A 27622-nucleotide genomic window follows, 5' to 3' on the forward strand; every position below is an offset into this window, starting at 1 on the left:
ATATTTGCCTTAAGCGAGGCAAGGCAAGTTTATTTGTATAGCAAATTTTATGTACAGGGCAATTCAAAATGCTTTACATAAAACATTAAAATCATTAAAGAAAGAGAAACAAAATATTAGGACAAACAAAAAAAATCACCATAAAATAATGTAAAATAATTTGGTAAAAATGATTAAACCAAGTGTTAGTGAAAAGAATTGCGTGCAAATGGAGTTCGTTTTCATAACAAGAGAATTAAAGACAGATTCATGAAAATGTTGCAATAAACGATAATGTTTTCATCCCTGATTTAAATGAATTTACAATTTGAGCAGGCCTTAGCTATTTGAAAATTGATTCCACAGGTGAAGAGAAATGCTGCTTCACTTAGTGTTGATTCTGGGAACGCATTATAAACCTGTCCCAAATGACCTGAGGTCTCTGGATGCTTCATAGGTTACTAGCATATCATGCATATCCAAGACCATTTAGAGATTTATAGGCCAGCAGCAAAATTTTAACATCTATTCTTTGACTTCCAGGAAGCCGGTGTAGTGATTTGAGGACACGTATGACGTGGTCCAGTTTCCTGGCGTTTGTGAGGACTCTGGTGGCAGCATTTTGGATCAGCAGCAGCTGCCTGATTGATTTTTTTATGAAGACCAGTAAAAAAAAAACATTACAGTAATCTAGCCTACTGAAAATAAAAGCATGAGCAAGTTTTTATGTGTCTGGTTTAGACAGAAAACCGTTAATTTGAGCTATGCCTTTCAATAGGCAGATTTACTAATGTATTTGAAGTGGTTGTTAAATTTCAGGTCTGAGTCTATAATTCCACCAAGATTTCTGTCTTGATTTGTAACTTTCAATGACAAAGAGTTAAGGTGAGTGCTGATCTTGGACGTTTCATTTTTGGGACCAAAAATAATTACTTCTGTATTTAGCTGGAGACGATCCTGGTCCATGAACTCATTAATTTGATGAACTCATTAGAATTATTTAATGAAAGTAAGGGACGATAGTCATGTGATGACGCTGAAATGTATGGTTGTATGATTAGAAATGTGACGCTGCATAATCTGAGCAAGGGGCACCTTTAGCAAAAAGCCTTGATGATGTATTTTTTCAAAATATATCAAAAAATGTATAATTGCCTTTTTCCCCAAACTGAAAGCCACACAGAAGTGTTCTATTTTGAAAAACACTTTATGTTTATTCATAAGTATTACATGAGTTACAATACAGTATATACAAAACTTTAACACTAAAATAACAAAACAGAACAATGTATAAATATTCCCTTTTTTTAAAATGGCATCTTGTTTTAAAACAAATAAGCTTCTTTACTGGATGTATGGTCCACGCCATTATTTATGTTCGTCAATTGGGGTGTGAGGTTATTTTGGAAAGCGCTGTATGTGGCCAGCATGTATACGTTATGTAAAGTAAATGAATGCCTTAATGCTTCAAAGTTAGTGAAAATAATTTGCTGTGTGTGTTTATTAGTGCTACTGTAGGCATGCAATTGACAGAATTGATGGAGGATAGAGGACACATTTGAATTCATTTAACTTGCTCACCTCAGCAACAACACTTCACATGAGTCGTGTGTTTTTTTTTGTGTTTGTTTGTTATCAGTTGGTCCAACACTCTGCTACATTTGCCATCAAGGGAGGACTACAGACTAAAACGAATAGGCGACACAATAAATGCAGTCTTGACAGGGAGGAAAATCCTTTGCATTACCAAGGGAATAACGCAGAAAGGTTTCTCAGTCCAGCAGTAATAACATGAGTCCCAGTGTTGAATACTGGCAGTACCCGTGCTTTGTGGGTTACTGGAGCTTCATGCAACTGTGTGGTACGCACTCAGCTTGTTCCTCCAGCTCAGGGCAAGGGACGCCGGCATTGGCCGGCCGTAGAAGGATGTAGCGTGTGCGATGGCGGATGCCGCCTTTGGAACAGGGGCCCAGACACAAGCCCCAGGATGACCAGAGAGACACTTCACAGTCGAGTGGAGTCACTATGTGAGTGGAAAAACAGACAGATGTTGATCAAACTGCAATTCAAAGACTTCCCACAAGGTAGTACAACAACACTCTACCAACTCATGAAAAAAAAGTAACAGTTTTCCATCAGTATACATGGATACCGATAAACAGTGCTGGGCAGTCCGTCCCGGGGGCGGAACGGTCTGGCTCGCCGGCCTGACCGGATGCCCACTTTTGGGGCAGGGGGTGGGGGTGACAAATTTAAAAAAAGGGTTTGCTTAACAATGGCCGAAGGTTGAATGTAGTCCGACCCACGAATTGGCCTTCGTGCGCATGATGAACCTACTCGTGAAATGGGCAGACGACAAAAATTGCCTCAGCGTCAAAAGCGCCACTACCAACTGTTTGTGTATGAACGCACGTGATACAGCGCGTGCGTTCAAGCGTGCCGATATTTCCTTATTCTGATCACCTAAAACGCGCCTCCCACCTGCTTTTGGGGCATATCATTACAAGAGGAGGGGGATATCTCAATCCCTACAACACCAACAGTGCGTACTTTCTTGAATTGGGCACGTTCATGGAGGAGAAGAAGGAGACAATTGAGACCATAATAAGGTAAGCGGATTTTAATAGTAAATAAGCCATCTTATGATATTTAAATGAATCTATCATTAATGCACTGATGTTTTTTATTTTAATTTATTTTTTATGGGATCGGAGGTCAGAATAGTACAGAATTTCTCAGAATTATTATTAGAAACTTGAACGTTTACATGGCAAGCAATAATTCAAAGGATGAATGAATGGTTGGTATAAAACAAATAACCTTTCACACACACAGTCAATTTAGAGTCTTCAATTAACTTAACTCGGAATGTTGGATGGAGTCGAGGACCTAGAAAAAAAGACACCCAACATAGGGTTGAACATGCACATTTTACACAGAAACGACAGAGCAGAGATTAAAGCCCCTCACCTCAGATATATGAGGTTAACATGCTAACCACTAGCCACCTTGCTGCCTTTAAAGGGGATGCCAACCCCAAAACCGTCTTTACAATAATATGTTCTATGCAACTCCACGAATCTCAACACGGCATTCTGATTAATATTGTAATTTTGGAACATGAGTTAAGCACCAAAATCCACCTGTTTTTGTCCATCTCAGGGGACGGCCATATTCTGTCAACTGAAAATGACATCATAGTTGCTCAGAGCTCAGGTAACGACCAATCACCAATCAATTTCTTAAGATGAGCCTGGGGGAAATGTCAGCAGTTTACAAATCAATGAACGCCCAGTAAAGCCGCTCATAATGAGGGCTATTCAGACTGAGAAAACCTTACTGTCTTGCGACTGATGTTTTGGAAGACAGTCAGGCACGGATCGTCTGTTGACTAATGCTCATTGTGCAGTACGGTTACGCTCACTGTAGCCAAGTATTTATTACAGAATCACTTCATTGTGCAAATTTTTTAGCCGTGCTGTTAAAAAGAAAGAAGGCCCAATGAGGCCCCTCTTTCGATTGTAGCCAGCTCGGCCTGATTCTTTTATTTCCTGGCAGATTATCCTGTGGTGTGAGGTGTGATAAAAGTTATTTTAAGCCAAATATTACAACCTTAGGGGAAAAATGTTGCTAGACAGTTCGGAAAAGTCACAAAATGTAGTCCTAAATTGGCAAAAGTGCTTCTTCTTTCTATTTTCTGGCAGTCTGGATGCACTGTGGCACTGTGCTGCCTCTCACTGCAGGTCAGTCTTAATAATATGAAAATCATCTGGGTTGGTGGAGGATACTTTCATTTGTTGGTGGAAATAAATGATAATTTTGTGTGTGGTGTGTTGTTAGTCACCACAACATCTAAGAGCAATCGCCACACACTTTCCATTTCTTCTTCATGATGTGTCGGGTCGCACCCATAATAACAATAATTTAAAAAATGGTTAAAATGTCAAAAACCATTCGGTATGGACTCGGCTTAAGGTTACCACAATATCAGAAACACGTCCCAGCATGATGCAGTTCAAATTTGCTAATCATAAAATATAACCCATTGTTGAATTATTTTATGTCTGGAAGGGCCAATCGAAAGGGAACATTATTCCATCATTGCAAGGCCACTGAACCAGTGCTTCGCAGTGACGCAATATTGGGTTCATTTTTTTTTTCCCTCCGGGGCTCACCTGAGAATCTCTGAGGACTGATGGAGTTTGGGAGGATATGATTGGACATGGGGACTTGGCGGTGAAGAGCTCTGCTCTGCCGCATGATCTTTATGCTGGCAATGGGTGGAAGTTCCTTTAGGCGTGGATAGTAGAAGGAGTTGGCGGGGTGGTTTGGCATCTGAGAGGTGATCTGAAAGACACATAGAAACAAAAACATACACTCAGGCATAATTCACAGGGAGAGCCAGCGAGTGTCCAATAGCCCAACTTTTAAACGCCTTTTGTTATGTAAGAAGGGTCGTTTTTTTTATTTTTATTATAATGGCTTCAGGTCAGATGAGTTCTGCCAAGCTTTCACTTTTAGGGGAAATGTGGTCAAATACTACTTCTCAATCTATTTCTCATACTAGAAGATGAGAGACACTGACCTCATCTCGTCACACACTGGAAATAATGTCTATACTTCTGTCTGTGCTTTATGTATACTGGAAGCAATATATCTCCAAATAGTAGCCTGCGCTCAAATAGATGCCTGGCCATTTTCAAATGGCTGTCTTATGTCTTAGTAAATATTCAAAGAAACAAATTTACCATTGAGATGTTTTCTGGAGGGCTAGTGGGAAAGTTGGGGGAGGAGAAAGTGAACCCGCTGTCTGTCCCGGCATCATAAGGTTGCAGGTCAATGGTCAAGTCCTGTTTCCACTGACTGCCCTCGCAAAGGTTTATGCTGTCCACGCCAACAAACCAGTCGGGGCTGGGAATCATCTTCACCATCAGAGACAGCTGAAACAAAATAATCATGATCATGCTTTAAAGGTTATTCTTCATCATACTGAGAGGTGTTTCTAATATTATGGGTAGCTTTTTAGTTCCTGACACCGATAGCTCTCTCACCCTGGCAATCAGAACTGAGAATTGCGAAGTGCACTGTTTGGATTTTTTTGTGCAGATACAAGATTGTATTTTCTCTTTTTGCGGTTACAGTCCACTTGTGTTGGGGACAACTGCCCAGAAGGATTCAGCAGATGAATCGGTATCTATAGCTCAAGAGTGGCTCATTTTGATCTTGTACTTGATGATTGCTCGATCAAACAAATCAGACAGACGTCTTTAGGATTTACGGGATTTGGGAAAAAAGAAAGACATTTTGACACTGCGTGTGTACTGGATTGTATTCATGTTCTTATTTGATTCAGTGTACGAGTATGAGAAACGGTAAGTATAAAACACCTCAACCATATTCTTAATCCAATAATAAAAATAAATACCCCACAAGACATGGATGTCCCCACTGGCTCATGTGTAATGAATGTTTCCCTTGAGTTTCTGACCTCATCCAAGAAGTGGCCTGGGGGTCAGCACATGCTGGGCTGCCCAACACGCTGAAACCTGCAGAAGCTTTTTATATCTGAAGAGCTTCTCTAAAATAGGGTGGCTTGACCTGAATGGTTTTGGGTGGCTTGAAAGGATTTTTTTATTTTTTGGGAAAAACTGGGTGACGCTGGAGTGGATTTCAAATGACTTCAACAAGCACAATGTCGAAGAAATATTTTCAAGTAGTTGTGCTGCCATCCCCCACACGAAGGGTGTCCCATGTCTTGGACCCAATGGTTCAATGTCTAAGGTCCAACCACATGTCTTTCTTTTTGTCCAGCAAGTAAAATATCCCACCAGCTCAGGCGGACACGCCATCACGTTTCAGGAGCTCATGTTACGGTAGTTTACAAAGTGGTTATTACCATTTGGCCTCTTCAATGGCAATTGTGTTGTGTTATCGGTCTGCTTTAAATAACAAATAAAACAACAGATATGCCGTACTCGCCGCGTTTGACATATTTGTGGCCTTGTGCGTGGATGGAGAAGGATAACATAGGAAAAAAGCATCACAAAAGCGGAATAACAGATGAAGCTGTCAACAGACACATCATTCTGTCATGTTCTACAAACCACACAATCGTCATTGCCTTTCCGCCACATCATTCTCTGGTCTAGAAGCATTCGACCTAGTCGAAAGGATCGTCAGGGGATTGTAGGCAGATGACAAGAAAGAAGCCCTCCTGCAGGATTGTTTATAATTTTCAGGGCTCCCAACTTTAGGCAGAGGAATACCAGTAACCAATAAAGATACAGTATGTAGGTCACCAGGCACATACTTTTGACTAAAAACATAACAGCTCCCTCTTTTGCATGAGCCAAATGGGCTATCCTATTCACGTAACAAAAAATATATATATTTATATATTTAATTATTAAACGAGGATTTGATTTCTTGGACTGGTGCACTCAAATGTATTCCCAGCCACAAAAGAGTCCCCGGTTGAACTTTCCCATTTCTTTTTCAGTTCAGCTGCTAATTCGTGACAACCAAAATTGCAGGAAACAAAATTTGCAGTCATCATCCCACAATGAACTTCTCAGCAGACTTAATAAAAATAGCCTGGGCTTCGGTTCAATATACGAATATAGTATGTGAAGTGTTATTCACATTCCACTCCAGAAAGCTGGGAAGTTGGAAATTTCCAGGCTTTAATTAGGAAAAGTGCATTGTAACACTGAGGCCGCAGTTGTACTCCACTCGCAAACTTGATGTACCCCAGTTTCTGCAAAAGTCTGACATCACCCGACAATGGTGGCACTCGCAATGACATCTGTGTATGAAGTTATTCATCTCTCCTTTTTCTATAGTGCTTGTACACATTAGGCCACAAATGAGCTTTCAATTCAAAATGAGTACTAATGGTCACTTCACTCAATTAAGAGTGTTACACCAATAGACTGAGTTGCCTAAACTGCACAACAGCTTATTCCAGGTATTTATACTGTTTAGGAATGCTGGAACACGATCTGACTTTGGCACACTAGTGCGACATTATAGAAGTGTTGAGACTCATGTACACAAAGCGGCATCACAGTGGGGTCATTTCTATTTCCTGAAGTATTACACCATCTTTGTAGACTTATGGTTGTGCCTTCTTCTGGCTCATCCCAAAATCATATTGGTGTCAGTCTTCACATCTAAATATAGTCGGGAGAAAGTCAAACCTGCCTGAAAACCATTAGAGCCGCGAGGTGGCTGAGTATTTCCAAGAAACTAGCTGTATTTATCTTGTAATGTACTCGCATGAAAGTTGATGAGTGCAGCACAGCTATTACTTTAAAGTCATCTGACAATCCGACCGAATTCAGTGGGACAGGCGTCAGGCGTATAGAGCCCAGACTGCGCAGGATGCATGTGGGCGATTGCGGCTCCGGGGGCCTTCGCGCTGGTTAAACACGAGTCTGATTGGTTGGTGGAAAACAGTGGTTTGGTGTACGGCATCACAGGGAGGCCCAGCAATACAGTTCACTGTAAGGCTGGATACATTTTGTTTTCGTTATAAAAATGTATGAACGGTATCAAGAGAATAAGAGTTCCAAAGTACAGTACCACCACCACGGTGGGGTACAAATCAGTGGCATGATATGTTAGCGTGGGGTTGCCCCAAGGCATTCCTCAGATTGGATTTCAGAGAACTGTAATTTCTTGGGGCTCAGTCTGTAAGGTCTTGGTTACAAGGACTTGTGTAAGAAGTGACAGGTATGAAGATTGACATCCCCGATGTGCAGCGAGGCTATAGATCAAAATAGAGTATGTTGTCGCTAGAGGAGTACCCTTGACCCGGGCACTTAACTCCCAACTAAGTGGGGCACGGCATTGTTGTGTTGGACCGACTACAACATTTGTATTTGGTTGTGTTTATGTATGCAGTCTATAACTGAATTTATTCTTGACTGGACAAATTGAAGCTTGCTCTCCTATTTTCTCTTCTTCTTCCACGGTGCAGTAACAGCAAAACAAAACAAAATAAAAAACAACTTTGAATTGCAAGGAGAGGATTTGAAGATGTAAGATAAAACCCGATGAGACATGAAAAGCGGCCGTTATTCAAAAGTAAGTTGGCCGACTCCAATTTGGGCTGGAAACGTGTTTAACTCAGACACTGGATGCCCAGTTTTCGTCAAGTTTTACAACCCTGTTGCATTGTGTCACACTGCTATGATGTCACATTATTTAAAGAGCCGACACAGCATTTGCCTTTCTTTCTACACTCCCTGCGGTGATCAAAGTTTACGGTTCCAAATCATACCGTTCCGAGCTGACCTGGACCATTTGCAGGAAATGTGGCTTTATACGCCGTCTGAGCATGTGTGTGTACTTCTGTGAGTGAGCGTTGCTTCGTGTACCAGTGAGTTCCTGGGCAGCATGAGGAGCTCTGTGGAGCTGTGTCCGATTCCGTTCGGGATACCGGCCGTCCGGTACATGGTGCCGACCGAGCGTCTCTTCCTTGCTTCCTTGGCTGACTTCATCAGCTCCACCGTCACGCCAACTTCAGCAAAGTTCTGCACCCCTTCACTGGCCTTCGCGCCCTCCTCCCAGAGCCGAAAATGCCGATTATGGCTCACCGCTGAAGTGAGAAAGGCACACAAGAAAGAAAAGAAGACAGCAGTGAGATTCTCACTCTTTGGAATGGTTCCCAATGTCATTGAAGGACCACAGAGGCTCTGCCAGATGCTGAGATCATTACCACCATGCTGGAGTCTTTAGGTATTTCAAAGACTGCCTCCAGGTTTCTGCATTTGAACAGATAATTCATGAAAAAACTGCTTAAATGCATAGCAGCGAATGATTGCACATTTTCTCCATTGAGCACAGAGAAAACCAAAGGGCTTCAGCTGTCAAGAGGTTCTGGTCTCTGGTTTGTCTTTGATTCTTAAAAAGAACTTTTAAAACAACTACACTTTACGGATGTTTGTTTGCAATCCTCCAAGTCAACTAAACCGGTTAGTTTCACAGTCTCCAATTTGTGACTCGCATTTCGGTTAAAATGGAGCTCTTAATTGAAAACCTCAGAAGCGCTGGTCTGGACTCTGGACCCGTGGTTTTAAGGCCAGAGCGGGGTTAGCCAGAAACATGCTGACAAATGCTCTGATGGTTCTGCCTTACCTCACTTTGCAAGGTTCACACACACGAGCACACCCCGTCATACTTAAACACTTTTGACACATGTATTAATGCACACGGCGCAGCGAGCCACACACACTCACACACACACACAACGTGACCAGGACACTTTACACACTATCCTGTTTCTCCCCGTTCTCTCATTACTTATGCCCATAATTGCATTTCCATGCTAACTAGGTTCCCACAAGCATCAAGACCTTGAAATTCAATAACCCATCATGTTTATTTAAGCACCACCAAGATATTAAGGCATCCCATACTTTTTTTTTTTTTAGGACACACACCATTCTCCCAGAGCAGAGTCATTGTACCTCAAACCATTCAAGCATCTTGACGGGTTGTGCCCTCTTAAAGCCATTGATGACACACTGTTGCCACTACAGCTGGATTTAAAGCTCTGGTTTCGGCCTCTTCGTAGAGTAAGTAGGCCATCATCTTCTGGCAAGGTAAGACCGGTGCGGCTGAAACCGAAGCAAGCCACAGTCGCCACAGGCACTGACGCACAACCGTGGTCTGGCACATACACACGTGGACACACACACGCATAAACATCTGTTTGGGAGAACGGAGACGAGCTTGAATTGATTCCCATTCTGCTCCGAGCACTGAGGTAAGGTCTGACCCGACCACGCCCCGGGAGTCATCACCCACCTTCCCTCAGCCCCAAACCTCCGCTCCACTCTTTATCGCCAGTACTGTGGTAAACCAGTGAAAATGTGGGGCTGTGTGGGGATGGAGTGGTAATAGAAAAATATCATAGATATGGCTGGACAGTCAGGAGACAGTTGGAGAAACACAGAAAGCCATCTGGAAGCGTTTAGGCCGTCTCCTACTCACCACTTAGCTCATTAACAACTCGCCAATGCTCGTGCCTGTGAGCAGAAGTGCGTGCTGACAGCAAGGCCATAAAGTGACACTTCATAGAGAGCATAAATACCAGTCAGTGGGCAAGCTGACTGGTTTGGAATGGAAAAGGATGAATGTGGAATGTCATCGACCACAATGGACCAAACTCAATTAAGCAAAGTGGTGATTTTGCATTAGGTGCAACCAAGCAAGTGGGGAAGTGACACACCAGATGCAGCAGATGGGCTCGGTGTTAAAAAACAACCATCCATCCGTTTTTTGACGCTTTTCCTCAGTCAATCTGGTCACAGGTGAGGCGGAGCCTGTCCCAGGTGACTTTAGTCAAGTGCCAGGTTGCACACTCGGATGATTAACTGGCAACAAGGTATTTACACTCTCTACACACCTATGGGCAGTTGAGAGTCTTTGGTTTTGGGAATTTGGGAGGAAGCCGGAGAAATCTCAGGTACGAAGCGAACATTCAAAACCATGTGGCAGACTTGCTAACCACTCTACCTCTGTGCCATTGTTGGAGAAATATTTTTTTTTAAATGCGTATGGATTCAATTGTTAAAGTAATGTTGTTCATAAACTCAAAATTGTTATACAGTGGTGCCTTAAGATAAGAGTGACCCAAATTACGTTTATCAATATACAAACCGATGTTTGGCACTTGTTTTTAGCTTAGACTTGCAAACAAAACATTAGATAAATTAACACAAGAGAATTGTACGTTGTCTATTATGTTCATTTTGCCTTGAAGTCCGCTGGCTTAATTCTGACACATAATGGGAAACACCTTAAACAGGCTAAAGAATAGCATCCGTGGCAGCGTTTTAACGCTTCAAAGAACCGATGTTTGAACAAAAACAGTGCAGCAACACATGTGGAAAGAAATGTAAACCCTCAATATTACTGCAGAATACTGTCACAAAACTCCATGACTGTACTATACTGCCCACCCGTGCACACACCAGAAGGAGCCGCAATAAATTAATCATGATGCACCGATTTTTTTCCTTTTCCTTTATAATTGATCATGTTACTATTGTATGCTTTTATAAATTACAAAAATAAAGTACTATTTTCCTTCATAAAAAATAAATTCCAACCGTTTCGGTTGTTTTTGGGGGTGGGGCGGCGGAACTCATTCATCACATTATCCATTACCATTTCAGTGGGCTAAGATGATTTGAGATACAAGAAATTTGTGTTGAGTGGTCATGGAACAAATGACTATGAGTTAGTATCTCAAGGCACCAACTGCACAGAGAAAGGGGGGAAATATGACACGTCGCACAAACCATAAAAGTGCCAGATTATTCAACGATCAAAGAAGTGATATTTAATGTCGGTAGATTCTTACCTATGAGTTTGGACCACTGTGCAGGGGGCCTGAACAATGGATACTGTTTCGGGAAGGCCTGTGGGCTCCAGTGCCCCGTAAATACCACGATGTAGGAAGCAGGGCCTCTGGCTGAGCAATCGGTCCCGTTGAGTGGCCGCAGAGGACCAGCAAAAGTGAGGCCGAGCTTCAAAATGACGACCAGAAGCCGCCACAGCCAACCGCTCTTCAGTTGTTGTGATGACATCATCTGAGAAAAACAAATGGGTAAAATGGTTACATGTGTGTTCAGGGTGTCTTTTAAATACCTTATTCCTTCTGATAATATCCTGCAAAGACAACATCATTCACAGTCTCCACTCTCCAGACACGTTTTTTTCAATGTTGTTTTGCAACTCAGGATTGTCTTGTTTGTGAGTTAGCCATTAATGAGGTCAAGGTGTCTGCATGTGGAACTTGCGTGTCACTTCATGAGTCGGCTGTTCCCAGTCAAAACTTTCTTTTAAATAAAATTAAAAAGAACTTGCTAAACTTTACAGTCATTTTAACATATAATTCTTGGCCAGGCTAAAAAGAAAGGAATGTGACGGGTGGGGGATCACCCTCTTCCCATTTACGAACTAGATGGGATTTGAACAGATCGAAATGACATCGTAAAACTTGTTTTGACAATTGTTTGTTGCTGCGTCCGCAAAACAAGCGAGTGGGCAGACTCTTTAGTCCTTAATCAAGAACATTTCAGGCTGCGGTAAATATGAACAAACTCAACAGTTACATGATGAAATCCAAGACTTGTCCTAATCCAAGCATAGACGCAATAAAGGAACTTTAACTGCACATTTTGTGTTATTCAAGTGAAAAAGGTATGTGCCCTCTCCTCAAATTCTTGTTGTTTTGTATAATTGAGCCAGGATTATCACAGAAATGTTCGGGTAAATATCAGACAGAAAACCCAATTCAACATTAAACACTTTAAAGCTACTCGGGCCAATTGGAAAAAGTACTTGCTCACCTTGGTAAATCATAAATCAACTGTGACTAATAAACATTTTTATATGGAAAGCCGAGTTCATTTTCCCTGACCAAGGACCACGTCACCTGTCTTACAAAATATAGGCATCCAAAAGGTCTCAAAAGCTGCACCGAAATGCTATAATGCAAAAGTCGTTGAAATCAATCAGACTGGAAAAAGGTTAATAATGCCATTAAAGCTTGAGGAATCCAGAGAACTATGTTGACAGACATCGTCCACAAATGGAGAAAATATGGAACACTGGTGAACCTTTCCAGGAGTGGCCGTCCAACAGAAATTACCCCAAGAGCACAGCGGCGACTCATCCAGGTCACGACGGAACCCAGGTCAGCTTATAAAGAAGTGCAAGCTTCCCTCACCTCAATTAAGGTCAATGTTCATGACTCAACCACAAGAAAGACTCGCAAAAAAAATGTAAATGTAAATAGAATGGTCATTTAAAAATTGCATTGTATGTTTACTTGGGTCATCTTTGTGGTTTTCTGAGTTCAGTTGCTTGAACACAAATGTAAAAATTTTGACATGACTTGAACTGTGTATGTAGAAACATATATAGAAAAGGCACTGGCAGTGTTGCGGTTCAATGCTGCTGCCTTTTATGCAGACACTGTTGGTTTGATTCCGATCCACTGTCGTTCCCTACCCAAACAAAAAAATGGGTGGGTTGTGTCATGAATGGAATCCATCGTAAAAACTGTGCCAAAAAAAAAAAAAAAAAAAAATTACTCACTCACAGTGGCAACCCCCTGATGGGGGAACAAGCCGAAACTCGTGGAGCAAAAATAGCTAGAAAGGGGATCATTGTAGAACTACACCTCATAAAATCGTCATGCACATAAATAGATGATGTCATTGTGAACATTTAGGTAACCGATACGTGCCAATCAATCGGAGACTTGACATCGAAAGCCCGCCCTGAGCTCATAAAACACCTCATCCATCTTATCTAAGCTTTATGAACCGATTGAACTGCTTTGCCTTTTTTTTTTCTATTTGCTCTGTTGCCCATAGTTCTATGAGTGTGTGTGTGTGTGTGCGTGTGCGTGTGCGTGCGCGCCTGGTGCTAAAGCCATACCAAAATAAGGCAACATGGATAACATCCCTAATGACAGACTCAAATCCAGTCTGCTGTGCTGTTCTACTGACCTCAGCGACTGACCATGCGCTGGCCGCCAAGTCTGACTCATACCGACTTTCTCTCATAAGCGGAGCAGCGAAACGGACTGTGTCTTTGATGTTTGAATATTTGGGTTAACTGATCCTCTCATTAGGAGCAAAGCATACGAAATGCAAGCAAGGCTCACAGCTTTATTTTTATGCACCTGCTGTATTAATTCCGTCAGCAGAACATTCTGACCTGATTACTTTTTGCTGCGTACCCTTCTTTAGCCTATCATGAAAAAAAAAAGTTTTGCATATGTGAAGGTAAGTGTATCTGATTTTTAACTTTAAGATGTAAGCCAAAAAAAAACTTTTGTTTTGGAACAAACGCGTGTCTAGTTGTGCAAATGAATATCGTTACTATCTTGGGCCAAAATCGACAAGTTGACTATTGAATGACATGAGATCAGTTTCATTCATCCCACTCATCCTCCTCCACTTACACAACCATCTTTTTTTTTTTTTTTGCTTCATTCATCCCACAATCACCATCTCAATCATTACCCATCCTTGTATCACCCATACATCGGTTTCTTTTCCTCCATTAATTATTTACCACCTTAATTCCCCATGTTATTGATCCTTTTTTTCCCCCATTATTAACCCATCTCTCAACTCTCTGCCTTCATTCCTGCCACTTAGTTTCTCCTAACATCCGTCTTGCGATGTTATTTCCTCCTTCCGATCATTTGGCTATCCTTCATTCTCCCAACATTCACTCCATCATCATTCATTCATCCTACGTCTTGCTTCTCCATAGCATTCATTCCACTATTTCCCATTCTCTACTGCTCCTTCCCTGGTCATCCTCCATTCTCGCTTCTTTAAGCCGACTGTCATCCACCATCCCATTCCTCCAGGCCAACCTTCAATGAGGTCATGTGACCGTATGCCTTTGCTGTATTATTAGCAGATGTTTTGAGTTTGCATGTGTGTGCATGAGATGGAGATACAGGAGAGTGACAGCTTTTGATGACCTGCTGTGCGGTTTCGGCGCGCTACTATACTATAACTAAACCTGGGGGCAGCTGCAGAATGCCCTCAGTTAAATTTGGTCAAGTCGATGAGCACACAAACAAGCTTGCGTGTGTGCACATTGTCCCCAAGGTCTATTTCAAGGGGTCAGATTGTGTTACTCGGCCCCCGGAGCTGCAAAACTACAAATCTTGAAACTTTTTTTTTTCTTGAGTGCAGGCGTGCACGTCACGTATGTTTTATCAATTCCCAGGCGCCACTAAGCGTGCATGGCGCACGTCACGGTTTTAAGAGCCTGCTGTAAAAATGCTTGCAGGACGGAGACGCAAAAGAACAGTCATATGTGATCATCTTAGCTGCTACAGAAGGAGGAGAAATTGTGAGATGCAAAGTGACCTAGACTAACTCCAAAAGGTCACGTTTGTTGAATTCACATCATAGCAACTTAAAACTGTTTTAAAGTTGATGTCTGACCACTTCTGTTCTACGTCTCTTGTAACTGGTATCCTGACCGTACTCTGGCCTACAGCGACATGCCTTTGGAGTATTACCACATTGTGCCGCACCACTGAGGTCTACTGGATGAGTTGCAACATACATGTTGCTACTCTGTGCGAGTTAAAGTAGTGGCTGTTTGAATGTTTATATGCTTAATACCTGTAATATCTATGCTAATCTTCATTAGCTCATCTATGGCGTTTCCCATTGTATGTTAGCATTAAGCTAATTGATTTCTGTTTCGCAATTTTGATTTCACTTTTGTTTTGTCAGTTTTACAGTAAACTTGAACTGGGAGTGACATATGAACAGCTTGAACAGCAAACACGCTTTTTTGAGGAACTACACAAGTGAGCGAGTCGTCTTCTTTTCGTTTCAGATATCTGATTGCGAGATGTCGTGCCACTCTTTCAGCCCACACAGTTACAAGAAGAGCCCGCCTCTGGTGACTCCTCTGTCAAAAGAAAGACAACTCACTGTAGGATTTTAGGGTGTGTTCTGAACCATTGACTCATTTCCTATCATTTACATATTATTCTGTGAAAGCATACAAATATTATCACATACGCACCACAACTGATGATAACTCGTTTTGAAGTCAGACCTCAAAGATAATAGTTTGTTCAAATATTGTTCGAATGACTGAAGAAAGGGGCTTGGTAAAAAAAATCAATTTGCAATATTTCTATGTTAATATTTCTACATAGGTGAAGTGGGCACTTAGGGACCACATTCCATCGCTGATCAACCTTCTTTCATCTGGTCAAAAGTTTAGACTACTTTCAGCCACCAAATTGTCAGGTGCTCTGTGGGTTGCACAAAATCAAGATGCGAGAAATTTTTCACAAAGGCGCATTTATGCTGCCTACAAAAACAGAGGCCTAAAGCAGTGGTCCGCAGCCACCGGGCCACTTTGGATCGGGTTGCGACGGGCCGCACAGATGAAAGGAAAAAGAAAAAAAAAACTTCCGGTTTATTTATTTTTCAAAACCGAAAAATATTTATTTTTGAAAAGGGACGGGCTTGGCTCAGTTACATCCATATATGATGGACGGCTGACGCATGTCAAGAAGCTAATTCTCTCAGTCGCATTTTGCTAATGTTAAAGCCACAAGCTAAAAGAACGCAAGAAGCCCGCTCTGCACAATATGCATCAAGCGGCTTTTGAGAAAGTGTTGTAATTGATGTTTTTATTGTTGTAAAAACAAAAAAACTAAACATTTTATTTATTCAATAATATACATTTTTTTAATTAATCATCAGATTAAATCAGTTATCGTAATTCAATTCTGCCAAGTATCAGAATCAGCATTGATTTCAAAATATCAGTCGAGCCCCATTAATTACATCATTGCTGTTGCTTACTTCCAACGCAGTGGATCAAGGTCAATAAATTGACCTTCCATAATAAATATTAATTACAGTAAATAAATTCAAAACAATGTTTTAAGATGAGTGTATTTCTATATATATCTCGTCCCATAAATCAAACGATAGCCTGGGAACGGAAAATCGTTTTTTGTATTGGTGCAATGCGTCATATTGCTTCTTTCCTGACTATCAGTTGTTCACTTCTATTGTTTTTATTCATTATTGGGAATATTGAGGGCACGACACATTCGAACAGACACTTTTAGGGGTGTGCATAGGAGGAGAACAGCATTTCATTTTGAGTCTTTTAGCCTGATGTCCACTTTCTATACTCTCTGAACTCCTGCTTTTAGTATTTTACTCGCTGATCGCTCAGCTGTGGGCGCGGGGCTGACCTCAGTTTCACCACACACTTTGCTAGGTTTGTATGAGAGGGATTAGTACTAGGATTTTCCTTAAGACGCGAGAAACTGTTACAAGCCTTCAAGTTTGGGAACAACATTGTTCATTTAGACATTATAACTATAAAAAATATGCGAAGCAGAAGTAAAGATAACACGGAGTAGACGCCAATGTGAAAAGGGTCCATTGCTTATTTTCACTTCAGACAGTGAGGAGTACAACAAACAAGTTCTGACCTGGTTTTTCAGCAACGTCGGTTAATGAAAGTTCACCACCTGGAGTCAGAGGTTTTCCTTAACAGGCACCGTCCCGTCTGTTCTGTGTTGAGGATGGAAAAGGAGGTCAGTGCTGTCGGGCTGCTTTACCTCATCAATCACATACACGTCTTTGAAAGAAATACACTCCCGCACATGCTGACACGCAAACATTTTCTGTGGAATTTGTCCTTTTCAAGAGCAAAAGATAAATCTGCGTAAGCATGTCATGTGACTTCTGCAGAAAAAGCAAACACCAAATGACCTCATTCGAAATGAGGTAACTTGGATGTCTTTTGATCTTCATTCAGAACTTATCACACTATAACACACTTAAGACGTTTCATGAATGTCCGCACTGCCACACTAAAGTCTGTCAGTCATCACACAGACATGACATAGACGGATGTCTGCTGCTAGTCTTGAATGTATTTAGGGGTATGTTTATTTTGATTTTCCTTCAATGCATATGCGCAGATGCAAGAAGTGATTTTTTTTGGGCTCTCTCGACCCAGACAGAAGACATAATAAAAGCAGGGGATGTGGCGTGGTGCCAAACATGCCGCCATATGGGCACCCCTCACTTTGTAATTACGGCAGAGTCATGCAGAGATAATATACACATCGACCTCAGCTCTTATAGGCCGGCGAGAAATTATGCATGCACCAGGGCAAATTTGCACACGTTTGCACAAACGCAAAGTAAGCTCAGATGTTTGGTTTGTTTTTTAAGAAGAGGATGTCAGGAAGGTAATTTGCCGCGTTCCTCTTCAGATGTGCTCAAAGTTGGCGAGCGCTGACGTACGGAGAGAGATAAATACGCTCAAGTCTGGAACTGAACTTGAGTCTCTCGTGAAGGCCGAGAAAGGGAAACAATGACAGAGTGGGCAAGAGTTCAGAGAGGAAAGTGAAAAGATTGCAGCTCTCCAAAGCAAAAGGAACCTAAAAGAAATGTGTTAAAATTGAGGGTGATTCATCTAAATTCGAAATGACAGCTTTGGTCAGTATTCCAATTTGCGTGAGAAATTTGCATGGAAGCTTCTTTGGTAACATATGTTGGAGTTTAAAAAGGAACATGCACATCTCACTATTAGCCTAATAGTATTTGGCATTGGTATCGTGTGACTTCCCTCCGCCAATCAGCAACAACAACAAACATAATGTGGAAAATTGAACTTATTTACAGTAAAATTGTCAAATCATTCAGCATTTTTAAACACAAACATAAATACTTCTTGGTGCAGGACCAAGTGCCATTTCTTTTTGTTCGAACATAGACCATGCTAATGTACCTTGCGGCGCTCAGCCAAAGGAACACATGAAAATAAAATGACTGGCCAAGACAATTTTTTGGTCACTGCTGTTATGTACAAGAACACAATGAGCTTTACACAATTATGACTTTTTATACAGGGCCATTAGCTTTTTTTCATAGCTCCCCACAATGTCGTAATAATTATTGTATCATGAGGTTATCCTTGGATATTGTTACACCCATAAAGAGGACCAAGACAATCCTTTCAAAACTTTTTCCACAGTTAATGTTCCCTTTAACCCATAGAACTCAAATGTTTAAAAATATCATTTCATTAGAGTAACTAAATAAAAAGATAACGTGGCTGCAAAAGTGTCCACACCCTCTTATAACAGTGAATGTGGCTTTGTTCAGAATTAACCAATGACATTCCAAATAATGGAAAAATATGATTTTTTTTTTTTTTTTACAGTGGAAGCTGGGGAAACACGAGTTCAAACTTATATATCAAGTTATACCTGCACAATAGTATTTTGTATGTGAATCAGCATACTGAGACATGTGATATTACAGTGGAGTTTAAAAGAAAAATAAGCTCAGCTATTCATATAAGTTCTCAAGTTCTCTAAAGTGCAACACGAAAATTCACATGCACTTAAGTGGAATTCCAAATGCAGCAGAAAATCTTTTCCCCATTTACATCCTTCCACACGATGAAAGAAATGATCTCTGTCTGTAGGGAATGAATGGAGTAGTGTCCCACCTACCTGTGTTGGTTCGAATCACTCTGTTTTGTGGCCGGGTCGATAGCTCTGGGAGGACGCAAGCTCCACGTGTCGCCTGAGCTGTCACTGGTGCAACCTTATCAACTTTTACCGGCTTTATCCCCACTCTCGTCCCTTCCCTTTCTCTCTCATCGCCGACCTCCTCCGCTGGCTTTCTCCTCCCCCTCCTCTCCTTGTATGGGGAGGAGGTTAAAAGAGCCTTGCTCCTCTCCTCTACTGTCCACCTCCTCCATCTCAGCCCCCTTCTCTCTCTCTGCTGACAAGTTAATCAACACCACATTGGACTCACAGCTCTGCATTGTGTATTCATGTGCAGGTGTAGGGATTGCGGGAATATAAAGCAGGGGAAATTTGAAATGGAATCAGCTTTTGTTTAGTGACTGGAGAAGAAACGCCTGAACGATGTGGCAGATGCAGCTGTGATGTCAGCTGAAAGGCTGCTTTTCTTCAGGTCGATGCGTGTGCATGCGTGTGTCAGACGTGTAGTCACCAGTTCCTACAGCTGCTACACACATGGTCAACTAGGGAGGTTTTTGTTACGGGCCGCCCTCACTCATCACCATGTCAGAGCTCACACTAAATGAGGCTGCGTGTGGAAATGTTTCTATAAAATAGGTAAGAATATATATGCGGGGAAGATTAGGTTGCTGATTAATGTCAATGAGCTCAGCATCTTACTCTAATGAGCAACTGTACAAATACACTAGTGCATACATGCATGAGTGGACGCACAAAATGATTCACTATCTCAACTCTGAAATGACGCCGGGTATAAAATAGAGGGCATTTAGATCTTAATGATTACCTGGAACACTGTGCTCATTTACAGTACACACGCACACATGCGAGACTGTGTGAATGAGCTTAATGTCCAAAATAGTTCTCAGGTTGTTTCCTGTCAATGGCGTGCACACGTCATTGTCACGCGGGCCAAGTCAGTGAAGCATTGCAGGGAAAACAGAAGCTAATCAATTAGTTCAATGCTTGAGTGCCACAAACATTTGAGACCTCTGGACATAACGTAAAAATAGAGTGGAACGTCTGAGGTCAACGAAATCGTTCCTGGAGGTTGGGTTACCTCTTTTCAAAACAAATTGTCCAAAAGGAAATCAAGGAAAATTGATGACTGTGTTCCAGGGTCAAAACTGTCACACTTCTGAACTTTTAAGACATGTGATTCCCCATCCATATGTCTTGAGAGTTTGTCAGTCTCCGAGCTGCTGGAAATTATCAAATTTCACTTAATTGGTCCCAAAAATATTTATTTACAACAAATAATGTAAAATCTTTGTTCATCTATCTTTGCTAACGATAGGTTAAAAGCTATTCCACTCGACCTGGGGGATCAATCATTATTTAAGTATATATTGTACACTTGTGCTTTCTTTTGTTTGCTGGGGTGCAGTCAGATTTTTGAGAAATGTTAAATATTTGCCTTGGCTCCATTAAGGTTGGAAAAACTGCTTTGAGTAACATTTTCATTTCCCATCCATCTATTTTTTTTTCGCAGCGACTCCACTTCAGGGTTGCAGTTGACTGGGAGCCCTTCTCAACTGACGTAGGATGACAGGCCGCAAGGCAATTGAAAACAAACTCTGGACACCATTTGAACTCACAATACTTCTAAGGCATTGGTTAAATCCACATCACATGGTTTATGGTTGCTATGTTGGCAACAGCGGTCTCCAATCCTGGCATTGCCTTGGCTTTGGTCAGATACTTTTTTTTTAAATGAATGTTTGGCAATTTTTGCCAGAAAAAAACCCTGAAAGTCAAAGCCTCGTAGGTAAAACTGACTATCTATTATTATTATTATTTTATTATTATTTTAATATAATCACTACTATTAAAAATATCCATCTATTTTGAGTTTCTTTAATGCCTTTCTAATGTCCTTGGTTTTTAAAAAGACAAACAAAAACTTATGATGTCCTAATAATTGTAAGCAATTTCTTTTATAGTTCACCAACTGGCCATGATGTTAATCTCAGATTAACATAAAATTGATATTTTGAGAGGTTTCTGTGAAAAATATTTTTATATGGTTATTATGGATATTTTCCATGGTACATTTTGTAAATAATCACCTAGGATGCTATGCATTGCATGGTGACTTTATGTCAAGGTGGGAGACAATATGGCCCCGGCGCCACGTTGGTTTCTTTGGCTTTGCCACAGATTGGTTTTCAGACAGTCACAAGGCCCATAGAAAACAAGTAGCCATACACATTCACATACAAGACTTTGGGAAATGTATAGTCTCCTTCTTAACCTAACATCCTGTCTAGGGTGTTCCCCGCTTCTTGGCCAAAAATCAGTTGGGAAAGGCTCCAGCTCACCCGCAACACTGACGACACGTGACATCAAAGATGGATTGATAGAATGACCTAACATGTATGTGGAATGTGGGTGGAAACTTAAAGATTCAGAAAAACCCACAAACAAAAACAAGGAAAAATGCTTCAACAGAAAGGTCTGAGCACAGATTCGCATGCAGTTCCTTTTTTGACTGTCAGGAAGCCGAGGGCCAAACAAGTGTCGACTTTTGTTACGCAGTGTTAACCATCCGTCCATCCAGTCTCTATACTGCATCTTCTCATTAAGATCGCACGTGTGATTACGGGCAAGCGGCAGCCTGCCAGCTAATCTCACCCCACCCTACGTGCTGCTAGGCCCTATGAATAACAACATAAAATTTAAATCATCACTGACGTTTGCAAAATAGGAATGTAACTGTTTCAGCATGGCAGATATTTACTGCACGCATAAAACCAAGTCAGCATCCAAAAAATTGCTAAATAAGTCATTTGTTTAGTGGGGTTTTTTTTTTTTCCTTGTTTTTTTTTTTTTTTACAATTGCCTATCGTTTTTGATCGACTCAGATGAAAAATGACCCGTAAACATCCAAAGCAAAACTCAAGCACGTTAATCTTTTGATGATTGTTGAACTGAGCAACTTTTGAGGCACATTTTTATGGACCTTTAACAAGTTGAACATCTATCGAGTCATTCACATTTTAAAATGTAGCGTATACCGGTGGAGTAAATGAATAACAATGAAAATATGATATTACATAATATTATTATTACATAACAATTACATAATAATAATAATAATAATAAAAATAATAATAATAATATGGAAGAACTGTATGAGAAACTTGCAGGATACAGCAAAAATGGCAAAAATTGACGTTAATCTACATTAAAAAAATGTCTTTTTAATTACATTTTAAGAATGTTTTTGTGTATGGGTAAGCTTTATAACTTTACCACAGCAGTAATTAACTTTGTAAATATACAGTGAGGGAAATGAGCTTCTGGGCTAAGAATGAAGTCATGAACCCACATGTGCGATGGAATCTGAGCTCTGTTATGATAGCTGCTCTGGCCTCGTGTGAGCATGTTAGTGCGTGGCATGGCGAGATGGCAGCACAAAGTGGAGACTTGGACAAGGCACTATGTAGAATCTTTAAGAAAAAAATATAAGGGATGGGGGGGGCTTTGACACTAAGCTGGAGCAGACCTTGAATTATACGTCTGGTTGGCACATATGGCACAGCAAGTGGCCTCTCAGTGGTATTTTAGCACTTTACTTGCTTTTGCACTTAAATGTCAGCATTCAGTGAAAATACTGCCAAAGTAGCAATCAAGGGCCTCTGAATTTTCATTGCACATCACGTTTGAGTATATACAACCAAGGTAGCAGCAGCTTGGCAGCGAGCAGTAAACGTGGGGTGAATGGGCAAGGATGTCAATCTGAGTCATACCTTCTAGTGATTGAACTTTTGATCCTTTCCACACGGTGGTGGAGTGGTTGACATGTCTGCATCGCAGCTCTGAGGTTCGCACCTACACCAAGTCTGTCAAAAAACAATCCAATCTGTCTTAGTGGGGGCTTGTATGTCCTTCACAGGATGCACTCATTTAAGTTTTGCATGTTCAAGGCCACATGAATGGTGAAACGGGAAAAGCAGTTGCTCAATTTTTCTTCATTCATTCCAAAACTGCGCAAGAGGGAAGAAAGCAAACAAGAAACGTGAATCACAACGCAGTGGAAGAATACTGCCCATGCCAACTGAGACAATGTAGATTGCTTGTGTCTCCCCGTGTACGCCCACACTTGTCAGCCTTTGGAAAGCCCACTTTGGACAGTTTGCCAGTCAATGCAGGGCACACAAGCAACCATTCACACCTATGGACGATTACAGTCTCCGGACCAAAAGAACAATTATGCAAACTCCACACAGATGTTGCAACAGAGATTAGAACCAGATACTCTCCACTGTGAGGCAGATGGGTTAACCACTATTCCAAAATGCGGGCCAATTGAATAAATTAAATCGGTCCATTCAAAGGTTGGACTGTCAATCCACTCGTTTAATGTGAATATTTCATGTAAATTGATCGTTGTTAACATATTCAAATGTAATTATAATTTCATTGATTACCTGCAAAAGGTGGAGCTACCGCCATAGCCGGGCAACAATAGGATGATTGTTCCAAAGACGTGTTTGGAAGAGCAACTTGATTTAGTGGAAAAATACCCGTATTCAGCGCTCCTCGAGGCATTCCATTCCCTTGAGTTGTGGTGGAGAAAACAAAGATAGAGGTAAGATCTGACCTTATCAAGTAATGCCCATAAATCTCATATCGTCATCATTTCAGTTAAGAAAAAGAAAAATGTGCATTTGCTGTTGTCTGAAAACGACTTCACAGAGCCGAAGGGCTCAGGTAATGACCGTCACGTCTCACCTGTTTTCTGTATTTGGTCAAGTGCCGTGTGAACTCAAGCACGCATGGCTTCACGGTCCAGTGCAAAAAAAAATAAAGAAATACATAGAAATCTTCAAGTTGCTCAAAAACAAGGACAGGGCCTGCCAAGATTTCACAGAGACTGAGAACTATGAAGTACCGAAGAGTGTATTTATGGACTTTTTCACCATTTTAGTTTTCCTCATTTTTCTTCATTTAAAAACAGTGATGTATTTTGCTCATATATATATATATATATATATATATATATATATATATATATGTATACACACACACACACACACACACACACACACCCCCACACACGTGTGTGCGCACGTGCTACCAAGACTCTTTTATTAGTGTGTCAAATTTAGAAAAAATTTACATTCACTTTACGAGGACTAAGTGTTTTATTGTATTTACACACCTAGTTTTGTCTGAAAGGAGCATTGCTTGGTTACACAGATAATCTGTGGTAGACAGTTTAACCTTGAAGGTGCTGATCCGAAGGATTGCTGAGCCTTGGCAGAGGTCTGAGCGTCATTTTAGTTTTTAATGACTTCCCTATGGCATCTATGGAACAGACAGTTTACACAGAACAGACTGTATAGACCATACAGGCTGCAGTATATTAATTTGTGACAGGGAAAATCAAGTTGCAGCCGACTGAAAGTGATGTAACAACTGTGTCATTCAGTAGCTGCTATCATTTTAAATTATTGAAAGTTAATGCATCCATTCAGCCATGAACCTAGTGGGACAGTCCATCAAGACTGTGAGATCATCGAGCAGGAGAATAATGCATCACGCAGCCAGTGTAAACACACTCACGTGCGTGCGCACCCACACACACACACGCACATCCTGATCTGTCAAACTGCTCTTCATCCTCCCAGTCTGAGCTATTGGCACCAAATTCTGCATTAAAAACTTCAAATCATAATACTAGGTTGACCTTTGATGTGCACTGAGCTGTTATTCTCTTTAGTGACTGACCATCGGCACAAGGGCTGGAGGAGTTACGCAATCAGGATGACCCTTTTATTGTACAGAAAGCACAACAGTGAGCCAGCAGCCATGCACGGGCCCGCGCTCCTATTTCAATGGTTTGGCAGGTTCTCACACCCGATCAAACCCGCTGGGCTTTCAGCGCCATAATTCCTCAACCCTTGTGGAAGTTGACACAGACAGATAATCTGGCAGCCCAGCATGGCAGCTGACAGCACTGAACGTATTGTGCTGTTGCGCAATTTCGAGTTGGATTTTTGGAAGTAATGAGGACAGGCGCATTTAAAGTCGGTCTGAATAGGGGCTGTAAAAATATGACATGCACCCTGGGCCTCCTACTACCAAAACTTGCTCTTATGAAGTGTGTCACTCCTTCCTCTATAGAGATCAAGTATTCAACTGCACAGTGATTTTAAATTGGACCAGCAAATTGTTGCTGTTGTTAAATCCAGCTTTTTTTCATTTTAGGCAGCTGGCTGATGTAAAGTATCTCCTTTCTCAAGAGCACTTTGAAACAGTAACTCAAGCCTTCATCACATCTCATCTGAATTACTGTAATGCACTTTATTTTGGAGTCAGCCAATCCACCATCAAGCGTCTCCAGTCGGTCCAAAACGCTGAGGCCCGCTTCTTGACTGGCACTTGTAAGAGAGAGCGCATAACTCCGACTATGGCGTCTCTTCACTACACTTTAGAGTTCTTTATATGATTCTATTTGTTTTCAAATCTTTAAAGGGTCTCGCCCCACCGTAACTCTCTGAGCTCCTCCACCGTTACGCACATGCCAAGTGCCTCAAGTCTGTAGACCAGACGCTATTAGAAATACTGCCTTTCCCGTTGCCAGTCCCTCTCTTTGGAATGACCTCCACTAAATATTAGGAAAGCCCCATCTTTAAAACTATTTTCTTTTACAATTTGGCTTTTGACTCAGCATGAAATTTTTTTTGGGGGGAAGGGTTACTGTTTTTGTGCTTTTTACTATCTTCATTATTCATTTGTTTTACCGTTTTTGTTGTATGACATACTTTTGCTCTATGTACAGGATCTGCCACCAACCACATATCAAAAGTGGTAATGGAATGGCTAACTCAAGATAATTTGTTAAGGTTTTAGAATGGCCAACCCAAAGTCCTGACCAGTGAGACCATGCAACAATGCTGGAGAAACAAGCCCATGTCAAAAAGCCAACAAAATTTAACTCAACTACATCAATTCAATCAAGAGGAGATTCAACCAACAGCTTGCCAGAAAAGTGTTAGATGGCCACCAAAAGCATCTGAGATGAAACAGGTGATAGGGACGTAACCAATTATTAGCATTGCTGTATGTACATTTTTGACCCAGCAGATTAGGTCACTCTAAGGTGGCCACGACAGCTCATAGTCCTAGTTTAAATGCTTACCATCAAATCAGACTTTCAAAAAAAAAAAAAAATAAATAAATAACCTTTCCTGGCACTTCGGCCTCTCTCACTGCGGCGTGTGTGCACTCATATCAGCCAACAACAAGGCACTCTCAAATGGCCACATTTGCGCTGGCTGTCAAGTGTGACTTTTCGCCCCTACTTTTTTCCCTTCTGGCGCTTCCACCTTTTTCACTGGAGCACGAGTGCACTCCTGGCCAACAACTTGGTGCATTAAAGCCAGCACGGAGCCTCAGTCCACACACTCGCTGAAGTCAGCCCCTCACCTCCAGCTCAGCAGCACTTTCACCGTTTTCACCCTGATGTGGGTGCACTCACGGCCGACAACAAGGTGCTCTAGCGTGAAGCCCCTTGTCAGCAGATGTTCCGCCTGAACTCTTTTCCGCCTTTGTCTGCGTGACATGCGCACACTCATGGCGGACGACGACGCGCTCTAGGGGAAGTTGCAATTTCAGGGTGCTGACATAGCTACCAAGCTAACTATACGCCACATTTGAAATAGATAAATATGATGAGAACAAAGTAGCTCAAGTTCATATATAGTAGGGGATGGGGTGACCCCTGCTGGATGCCAAAGTGAGTCTTCGGGTGCCGTTTTAGCCATGCACCCACAACCCCCAAAAAATAAATAAAAAAATAAGACAACTGAATTGGTTAAAAACCGTTTGATGCTAAATGAGTATTATATATGTGTCAGTTTACAAAGTTTTGGATGTTCTCTCTGAGGACGCCCAAGTCGATCGCAGTCAAAAGTGAAGAGAGCCGTCCAGTGTTTTTACTACTGTGTCCATTAACGTGATTTAGCAGTATCTTCATTTATATATACACAAACACAAAGCTTGTCCAAGAGGTTCTGATAGTAATAAAAGTTGGTTTCCTTACCAAATAGCATTTCCAAGCCTCGCATGTAAAGTAGGTTGATATTGCAGTGCAACACTTTTCAGGTCTGTGTCGATGCTACGTGACTTTTAGGGGAGCGGGGGATTTCCAACTTTGACTAAGGTGTGATTGTGCAAACCCACTGAGAGGCTTGGCAGTATTTTTTAATCCATAATAGAGATACGCTCAATCAACAACTGCTACTTCTGTGGGTGTGAAAACATGGCCAGCAGGCAACTACAAGTGCCTCATGTGAGTGGGTTGCTGGTTTTAGTGAGCTGTCATTTAAAAAAGCAAGCCTCCAGTTATAAGCATGTGGCAGCAATTTTAGGACTGATAATCCCCCACCCTGCTTTATCTAGCCTCTGGGCCTAAACAGAAGCCCCTTTCCCGTGCACACCACTTACTCTGCCCACTCGTAAACTTGTGGTCGTCTTGGCACTGCAGGACCCTGCGATGCCCAATGAAAGAGCTGACCAACTGTGGTA

General features: G+C 41.5%; 1 protein-coding gene across 4 annotated transcripts; it reads right to left on the reverse strand.

Moving 5' to 3' along the window:
• On the reverse strand, positions 1-27203 carry spon2a (spondin 2a, extracellular matrix protein). Of its 4 annotated transcripts, XM_088292890.1 has the most exons (9): positions 27138-27203; positions 23518-23646; positions 22837-22929; positions 17009-17090; positions 11354-11582; positions 8361-8581; positions 4728-4919; positions 4155-4326; positions 1-2002 (listed from the first exon to the last, which is right to left on the reverse strand). In XM_088292890.1, exons 5-9 carry the CDS (start codon positions 11580-11582, stop codon positions 1815-1817), a joined length of 1002 nt encoding a protein of 333 aa, XP_088149016.1. In that variant the 5' UTR covers positions 17009-17090; positions 22837-22929; positions 23518-23646; positions 27138-27203; the 3' UTR covers positions 1-1814. The 4 variants fall into 4 exon arrangements, with proteins under 4 accessions (XP_088149016.1, XP_088149018.1, XP_088149019.1 ...); XM_088292892.1 differs by lacking the exon at positions 27138-27203 and having other exon boundaries at positions 23518-23929; XM_088292893.1 differs by lacking the exons at positions 22837-22929; positions 23518-23646; positions 27138-27203 and adding an exon at positions 19049-19811 and having other exon boundaries at positions 17009-17085.
• Between the last annotated feature and the right edge of the window lie 419 nt (positions 27204-27622).

The sequence above is a fragment of the Idiotropiscis lumnitzeri genome, chromosome 4 (genome assembly GCF_059441095.1).
Source record: "Idiotropiscis lumnitzeri isolate Australia: NSW breed Sydney's pygmy pipehorse chromosome 4, RoL_Ilum_1.0, whole genome shotgun sequence".
NCBI classification, from domain to species: Eukaryota; Metazoa; Chordata; class Actinopteri; order Syngnathiformes; family Syngnathidae; genus Idiotropiscis; species Idiotropiscis lumnitzeri.